This window comes from Xiphias gladius, chromosome 3 (assembly GCF_016859285.1).
Source record: "Xiphias gladius isolate SHS-SW01 ecotype Sanya breed wild chromosome 3, ASM1685928v1, whole genome shotgun sequence".
Lineage (NCBI taxonomy): Eukaryota > Metazoa > Chordata > Actinopteri > Istiophoriformes > Xiphiidae > Xiphias > Xiphias gladius.
This window is the reverse complement of record NC_053402.1, coordinates 10,941,405-10,950,539: the sequence shown is the minus strand read 5'-3', so window position 1 is coordinate 10,950,539 and position 9,135 is coordinate 10,941,405. Positions and strand designations below refer to the sequence as shown.

The window sequence follows — 9,135 nt, the reverse complement described above, 5'->3', positions numbered from 1 at the left end:
CACCGTCTCCGGGGTAACGGGACATCGGCTAAGGCATCCAGCGTGTTAACCTACTGGTTGGATGCCCGATAATCCGACGGCGGAGGAAGCAGCAGTCGACTCTTAACACAGAGTGGACAGTTTGTAATGAGGAATATCGGCCACATGTTGAAATCACGCGCGGATTTTAAGCCATACGTGTTCTTTTCCTGTTTTTTGAGAGTCCCCTTTCCATGTCAGAAATCTCCTCTGCACGTAGGATTTTTTTTTTTTTTTTTTTTTTACTTGGAGAGCTGATTTTAATTTTTTTATTTTAATTTTTTTTTTTTTTTTTTAAATCCATGTAAATTAGCCTTAGAAGTAACAAGTCCGGCGGCCGCTGCTCCCTGCCAGCGCCAGTCCATAAACCACACGCTGCTGCCGTCCAGCGCCGAGCCAGGGCGACGTCACGCGGTGCGGTGAGGGGCGTCAGTGCGCCTCACGGGCTCATATAGAGAGGAGCGAGAGTTTGAGATCCCGACTCGCGTGTGGACCGTCAGGCCCCCCCCGTCCGCGGGGACCGGAGAGACAATGACGAGGAGCAGCAGAGCTGGTCTCCGCTTCTTTTTTCCGATGTAAGACAGAAAAGACAAAAAAAAAAAAAAAAAACAAAGGGAAAGAGAAAGAGAAGGAAAAAAAAAATGAGAGCCTTTGTGTTGAGGCTGATGAGCTCAGGAGGGTTTCTGAAGGGATCGTTAACAGTTTACACAGAAGAGATGTCCACAACTGCAAGTCCAACCATTCCCTCCTCACAGCTGACATCGGATCAACTCACGGTGGTCGCTGCGTCCTGTAAGTTAACCCTTGAAACTGTCTTAAAAATGAAATAGAGTGCCATTTAGAAACTACCCTTTAATCATAATATCTGTCTGTGTAGGTGTGTGGATTTTTTCTTTTTCCCTTTTTTTTTTTTCCTCACCTATTTGCTTGTTGGGTAGTATTTGCATCTTAATGGGACCACATTGCAGCAGCGTGAGAAGGGTTGCACTGGAAGATTTTCATTTTCATTTTCCACATGTGGTGACAGAAGAGAGCCGGTTCAGTTGCCACAAAGCACTCAAAGCTCTGAACCGCAGTTACAATTTATGACAGAATCAGTCTATCAGGTCTGTTACTTTCTGGTTGTCATTGTTGTTGGCAGACCGGTAGAGCACAGGAGGGAAAGGACACCTTTAAGTGTTCAACGTGTAGAGACAGATTGTCAATCAAAAATAAGTCAACACCTATTTCATAAAAAAAAAGCTTCAGTAAAGATTTAAATTGTTAAAAGCTGTTCTGACTCTGTACTTTTGCAAGTTGTACCACAAGTTGTTGAACCAGAAAAGAAATGCCGTCTGACTAACTGTGATTAACATTTCCCTCTCCCCCTGCTTTCCAACAGTTTCTTCTCTGGTGTTCTTTGTGGTTATTGTGGTGCTGCTGTCTATTATTTACCGCAAGGATCCCCAGTGCTGCAAACTCCGCTCCTATCAGGGGCCACATGCAGATATGGTGAGAAGAAAACAAAAGGCTGAAAGTAGCTTTTGTGCAAAGTTTTTCTTTTTTCATGTTTTTTTTTTTAAGTGACCTTCATGTTCAGTTTTGATCCTGATCCAGAACATTAGTTTTGGATCACACTGACAGACAGGAGCCGGGCTCAAAGACACCATGTGCACCCAGTGCAGCGCCATTAAGAAGTGTCAGATTGAATTTGCATGGCTGTGGGAAAAGGACTAAAATAAACTTGATGTGATCATTGTCAGTCAATGCATTTGCCTCAACTGAATTAGCTGCTCTCCAGAAATATCTCTGAGTGCCACAGTAACTCTAATGGAATTGAACAGAATTAGCACTTATCACGCATAGTGATGCAAGTTCAGCACCAATGTAATTAAATCACTGCAAATCAAATTTTGTTTCTAACACTAGCAGAGCAGGTGAAGCAAAAACAGCCCGATCTCTTACCTTTTTAAGGGAGTGTGTGACATTTTAAATCATTATTAATCAAATTTTTTACAGACGGCACACCTCCAACGGCACATACTGTATCTCTCTACCTGCTAAAGATAAGCGGTTGTACATCTGTAAATCTCGAGGAGATGGTGCAGGAAGAGGTGGAAAAGAAATGTAAACACTCCACAGAGGCAACTTTTCACTGGTTGTCCATTCTCTCTGCTTCCTCTTCCTGACTTGTTTCTCACCTCCATAAGTCCCAGGGGTGAAGTTACAGTGTTATCTTCACACTGCAGAGACACCACCCCCCCGCCCCCTTGCAACAGAAACAGGAAGCTCTGTTCAGCTGTGGTTTTAATGGAGACGGTCTGTCGTCCCATTTAAGGGACTAACAGAGCGTTTAACCGGTGCAAACTGGCCATGCTGACCTCTAGTTACAGCTGTATCCACACACAGTCTGGCTGATAAGACAACACTGGCTGCCTTAACTTACTGTCAGGTTGGTACAGTAAACCACACGTGACAAATTGCAAACAGAGTCCAGAGTGCCAGAGTCTGCACCCATTTTGTAGTTTCAGGGTTTATTTCCATTTATTATGGGTTATTTAATACACCCAGACGTTGTCAGATATTTGCGCTGAAACCAGTTCTTACATGTTACTGAGGTGTGTGATTGAAAAGAGAGAAGGCTGTTTTGGTTTTTAGGGTATTGAGAGAGAAATTGAAGGTTAGTTAATCCATTAGGGAAACACACAAACACTCTCTCATTGTGTTCCTGTGGGACATTTCATGTCTTCGACTTCATAGTCACATACCTTTCCCTGCTTCACTTTGCTCCATGAATAGTGGACAGACCCCACTGTGGGTGCTGGGGACACAAGGGGGACAATGGATCTCCTTTAGGTTGCGGCGTTGAAAAAGGCACACTGCCGCTGGGGTCCTCCCCCGACTTCAACACTGATTTTACACGGTTGTGCTTTTTCACACTGGCTGAATCAATGGCGGGAGACAAAAGGACAACTCTCTTTTTTTTCTCTCTCCTGAGGATTTTTTTTTTTTTGCTTCTTAAAAGCAAAAAAAAAACCAGTGAGAGAAAGTGACCTCTGACATCACCTTTTTGGTGTCGCTTCTGTCTCTGAACTGATGTGAGGGTTATGGCAAAGGTCGATAGAGTGCGTCACTCTAAGTGTGAGTGATGTCATTGTTTAAACTGGCCTGGGAAAATGATGAACCTGATACTTTAATACTCCTCAGTGTAACTGCGGAACCCCCGCTCGTGCTGCCTCTAAAAGTCAGAAGAAATCTCGTTAGTATTAGCAGCAAATGGTCTTCTAACAACCTCTTATCCTCATGTTGGATTTAAATCTCAGTCAGGCAACAAATTGACTTTGTTGTAATGCCCGCCCAAATGGCTTTCGAGGCCATAATGTGTATTGGAGTGTGCTCGTTAAGAGGTACCTGCCGCAGTTACAAGGGGAATAGAGAGATGCTGAAAAGACCACACAGTGTGGTTTGTTGCCTAGGGACTCTGATGACACAGCGGGGCATCACATTGTTCTCCACACAAAGGAGACTCGTTTGGACCCAAGGCAATTACCTAGCTTTCCTGGCGACCTCATACAGTGAGACGCTGACAGGTCTTGTTTTAGAGGGGGGTGGGACTGGGAGGAGACAAGGAAATCAGGGGGTGGTCGTCTTATTGATTAGATAATTTATGGTATTGCTAAAGCAGCCAGCGTCTACAGTGATTAAACAAGGCATGAAAATTGGGCAATTGGGCTGACATTAGTGGATTTTGGACTAATTGCGGATAGAACACCAGGGCCGCACACTGCAGATCACTGAGTTAAAGTGTAAACTAAAAAATGCCATGAACTGAAACAGGTTAATTAATAACCAAGGTTCTGAGACACACTTGTTACAGTCATTACTGCTTGTTTTACAGGATGCTCCTCCTCAGTACTACAGCAGCAGACAGACACTGGTGGGATCTCCTTGTCTGGAGCAGACTCAGATCATAGATGATAACAACACTCAGGTGGGAGAGCCCCGTAGTGATTTGGCATCATCTGCTATTAAGACACACAAGTCTTCCATTCTGTATCCAGTGCACCATTGCAATAGATAAAGACACACTCTCAGTTCCCTATTACAATACATACTGTACAATACACATCTCACTGGGTGGATTGGGCAGTGCCCATCTCTGAAATGAATGTTTCAGTGACCCCAGCTTACTGGGATTTATATTTTAAGTGGGTACCAGTGATGGGGTGTATTTGGGCCATTATCCATAAATCCTCAGCATATAAAAGCTTCTGTTTCCTGTCCTTCATAACTTTCCCTCTGTTTTTGGGCCTGTTTGTGTCTCAGCAGGCAGGTCAGCTATTCTTTGTCAGCCTGCCCTCCAGCTATAGCCTGCCCACACTAGAGGCCCCCCTGCCGAGGCTCCCCTCTTATGAGAGCGTTCGAAAGAAGGACCGCCAGAGGCAGATCCACATGATGATCGCGGACCGCTTCGGCCTCAATGGATCCATTGTGACGGAGGTGGGGTATTTTAGGGATTAGGAATGTGTCAGAGCAATTGATACAGTCACAAATGCTTTGACAATGGAATATTTCAGGTGCTGTTGTTAAGCTTGGGAATAGGGAAGATATTTTACTCCTATTATAGTTTCAAAGAAGGCTAAAGCTCATGTAAACTCTGCATGTTATTGAGGTCGCTAATCTATAGTTTCACAATCAATGGAGACAGAATAAGGAGGCTCTTTCTATTATTACCACGCTGTCATACAATATTGTAACAGGACCGTGTTCAAAGATTAGACTGCATTCAGAGCCCAGTAAACAGGATGCTCTATCAGCTCATCTAATGCTGAATTGTGCTGGCAGCCGCGTTTCAGGGTTTTACCATGTTGATCTTTCGCTGAGCTTTTGACTCGCACAACGCTTGAGCAAACAAGGTAATGAGAAAAAGGCACATCAAACATAATTAAAGCCTGCATCCTGAATGCAAACAGAGCCTGAGAATGCTGCTTTGTGATCCTGTCTTCTACTGTTTTTTCTTCTTCTTTGACCTCCCCTCCTTTTCCTTAATTAAACAGTCCCTAGCATGACTACCCATCTCTCTCTCACACACACACACACACACACACACAAATACAGAAAGCACATTCACACAAGGTACTTTCGAGTCAACCTGTCACTAGTTTCTGAAAGTCTCCCTGCCCCCCTTTTCGACTCTGTTAGTAGAGTCTGTCCTGTGGCCTCAGGCAGGATGGTAGTAAAACTTTTTGCGGCCTGGTGTGCATGCGTGCACGTGCACACACGCGCGTGTGTATCAGACAGAGCGCAGGGTTGTAGGGTTGCATGTGTCGCCTGAGGGTCCCCAAGCAATTAAAAGATAAGGGGACTCAGTCAGGGAGTGTGAATCTACAAGATTTGATCAAAAAGATAATGCATTGGAGAAAACCATGTTCTGATGAGGGGACAGATTAATTGGTATGTAAATACAAACATGTTCAGGGGTAGATATCAGACCTAAGGATGTTCTCCAAGCAACACTCATCCTTTGAAATGTCATTTTTGTCTTCCTCCTTCTAAATTGCTGATTTCCAGAAGATTTTTGTTGTTATCATTTTTAGTTTTTATACTGTTTATGACTTAAAATGTGTAGTCTATATTTGTATGACTCAAACTCACAGTAATAGTTTTAAAGGGCTTCACACACTCTCATTAGACAAGCAAGAGGGATAATGTTCTCCAGCAAGTGAGAAAAAGCTCCATAAAAATTGGAAAATTTAAAATAAATGTAAGGATCCTAATGTGTGGACTCACTTCAAGTGTTACCAAGTGAGCAGGATGACAAAAAAGTAAATCAAGTGAATCAATGAATCTATTGTAGCCTTTTCCGTTATAACCAAATGAAACTCAACATCTAATTTGAGCAAATCTCCCTCAAAGCAGCTATAATTGATATTTCTGTAACCATGTATCAATGACACTGTGCAACATTTTTAAAGTGGTCGCTCATAGTGCTAAACCTACAGAGAATTATAACCTGAATCTGCAGCTCCACTCAGCTTTACAAAGCTTTGTAGTGAGTTTCGGCTCACTGATTAGCTGTCCATTAATTTACCATTTTGGTTTACTCTCACCGCCCTCATGGCACCGTTTTTTGCCGCACTATGCAGCTGTTTTCAGTGAAAAAGCTCTATAACCCCACTGTACACTACCTGCCCTTCACCAAACAGCAGTCAGACACAGTTAGTGACTAGCTGGTTAACATGGCTGCGCATTTACCAGCTAAGAGACAGATATTTTCCTCAGGAGTTGGTAGAGACCAAAAACAGATCTGAAAGAGAGTAAATATTCAACTTAATTTAATCAGGTGGACACAAACACAACTCCAAATGAATAGTAATGTTGCTCTATGTGCTGGATGTGTAAATGAGCAACTGTTTGCTAACAAGTTTGCCACATTGCTAAGTGTGGGTCTAAAAACCAAAACAATGAGCTGGAAGATGCTAAGAAAGTCCCTAGAGGTGAGGGAAACTACAGAGTTGGTTGATAATTCTCAGTGGGTTCATCAACACAAGCAACACCTTTCACATGCAGCATAATCATTGAATCCATTGTTAATTTGAAAATATTGATTAGTATAGCTTTAAAGCTTTCTCTTTGTCGCGCTGGGTGAATGTGCAACAAAATGAAATACCACTCTTCAGCCCAAAGCTTTGCATGTAATATATATGATAAAACTCTGTTTCAAAAATCTTTTTGTTTCCACATGTCCCACAGCCACCTCCAACATATGAGGAGAGTATCCGCCAGTCTATGGAGCTGCCGCACAACATCCTCTCATCAAGTCTGGACATCTCTCCTCCTCAGAGTACCTACACCAACACAGGGCCTGAAATTCATACTGACACACCTCATCCAGTCAACTCAGACACTAACAGCACTGTTCCACCTGTCTGATACGGATCTAGATCTCAAGCTGCCTGGTGAACGTGAAAGAAACCTGATCGCCTTCATACAGACGAAGTCACCGAATGAACACAAAAGCTGAAGACTGATCCCGATTGGATCGCTCACACATTCACACAGGCCGATTCAGATACCTCAACGCTGAGGTTATGCTGAGAGACAGCTAATGTTGGTTCACGAGTTGAGGGGCAGCCATAGAGATGGTGCACACCCTTCAGCAAAGGACAGACTTGGTGGGCACATATCAATGCTAAAAAACACTTTGTGATGGTTTCTGTACTGTACCTGCTGATGAATTTCAAAAGAGAGAAACTGGATAATAACATTTACTGAGGTGGCTGGTACATCGTGATGAGGACAGAGGAAGAGGAGATTTATGGCCTACAGGACTGAAACATACCAAAAAGGGAAACGCTGTTTACTTTCCTGATTAAACTCTGTTGGTGAACATTTGTTTTCGCTGTTTGCTCTCCTCTGTTACTCTGCTGCTCCTCAGCCACGGACCTCATTGTCTGGTTTGTAAGGTTATCAGCGACCTGTTTGATGAGTTGCTGTAAAGCATGTCTCTGTTCCCCGCTGAGGCTGAGCCATACTGCTCCAGCATGTGGTTCAGCCCGAGAGGGGGAGGATTAAAAGAAGTGCTGATGAGCGTGCCTTTCATGAAGTTATGATACAACATTATAATAAGACAATTTATGTTAATGGATTCATCAAAAGTTTTTTTTTTCTTTTTACCACTTTACCTCAGTTATTTTTTTCTCTGCTAAGGCAGATGGGACTCTATGATTTCTCAGTTCCTTATCAAACAATTTATAAAATAATATTTTATATTATCGTATGTGTTGAGTCTCCTTCACTCAAGTCAGGGCAGAAAAAGGGTTTCTTTGTTCCTTTCTCCACCAAGCTTCAAGTCCTCAGCAGAGTGAATGTCAAATGAAAACAATACCAAGTTCCTTGTCAAGACCTGTTTTGTTTGTCTTGATCCAGCAAAGTTTTTTTCTGTAACTTACCATGTACACGTGCAAAATCCTTGTCCTGCACATTGTCTTGAACTGTATTTATTTAAGAAAAATGAAGAGACTCCTCACTATTTCTCTGTCAAAAACCAATGTAATAAAATCTTTTATGGGTTTGTTAATGGACAGTAGCAGCAGCTGATTATGATTTTTTTAACAAACATGTAGAGATCAGTCCTTTGACATTTGGTGTCCAGTTTAAGAAGTGTATTGCTATTTAGCTCCATTGGCTAAACACATTTTCCAACATGTGTTCCAAATATCTTATGAGCCTCAGTCACAAACAGTTTGTTGTTTCTCCACTGTTTAAAGTATGTCTGTTATTTGCTGACATTATTTTGTCAGGGAATGAGTCTTCTACAGAACCAAAAATATTCAGTTAAGACACTGACCTAAGTACGTAATTGAAATTTTTTTTTTTACTATAATCATTTACTGTAAATGTTACTCTAAAAAGGTATGTGCTAGAAACAGGTCAGAATATTTGATATTATCAAAGTTAAGAATTTGTATTTAGTCGTCAGTACATAAAGAAAAGCCTATTTTGTTCTGTTTTTCTCTTTGGGAGACATTTTGGAAAGTCCATTAGACGTTCAGAGGCTGTTGTAGGAGCCTGCAGGCAATAGACTGCTACATTTGTCTCGTTTTTGAAGTAGACAAAAATACCACTCTTTGTGAATCACAGGAGTTTCCCCAATAAAACACAAGTCTCATCCACGATTAGGCCACGAACCCCGAAGAGTGGGGACGTGACATTTTCCTCGTCATCATCATCTAATAAAAGTTTAGCATATACAACATGTTACAGACAGGCTTTAACGGCATGGCGCTGTCTGATAACATGCTAGATTGCACATATTTGAAGAGGTCATTTGGGTTTATGTTCAGTCAAAATCCTAATGCTTCTGAAGTAATCTGTATTTTGACTTTAAGTTCTCATGTGTTTCAATCACATTCAGTCACATAAACAGTGATTACATTTACTTAGCTTTTTGTTGAACAATAGACCTACACATACTGTGTCACATATCAAGTCTATGATCATAGGCCTGATGGGGGCAGTAGTCGTAAGTTAATACCCCTGCGAATAAATACAGTAGAGCTCAACCGATATATATCAGTTGGCTGATCTTATTGGCCGATATTGGCCTATCACAGATATATCGGTATCGGCGTATTT

General features: G+C 42.1%; 1 protein-coding gene across 1 annotated transcript; it reads left to right on the top strand.

Moving 5' to 3' along the window:
• The first annotated feature begins 734 nt into the window (after positions 1 to 734).
• On the top strand, positions 735 to 8,080 carry si:ch73-364h19.1. Its single transcript, XM_040117098.1, has 5 exons — positions 735 to 810; positions 1,400 to 1,509; positions 3,896 to 3,988; positions 4,327 to 4,497; positions 6,751 to 8,080. The coding sequence occupies exons 1-5, from the start codon at positions 735 to 737 to the stop codon at positions 6,928 to 6,930; spliced, it is 630 nt and encodes a 209-aa protein (XP_039973032.1). The 3' UTR covers positions 6,931 to 8,080.
• Positions 8,081 to 9,135: the final 1,055 nt, after the last annotated feature.

What these genes read in the sequence shown, in the direction of transcription:
- si:ch73-364h19.1 (XM_040117098.1), top strand. Translation starts at nt 735, where the DNA reads ATGTCCACAACTGCAAGTCCAACCATTCCCTCCTCACAGCTGACATCG. An exon ending in CACGGTGGTCGCTGCGTCCT is followed by an intron (nt 811 to 1,399) that starts GTAAGTTAACCC and finishes GCTTTCCAACAG; the next exon opens with TTTCTTCTCTGGTGTTCTTT. An exon ending in TAGATGATAACAACACTCAG is followed by an intron (nt 3,989 to 4,326) that starts GTGGGAGAGCCC and finishes GTGTCTCAGCAG; the next exon opens with GCAGGTCAGCTATTCTTTGT.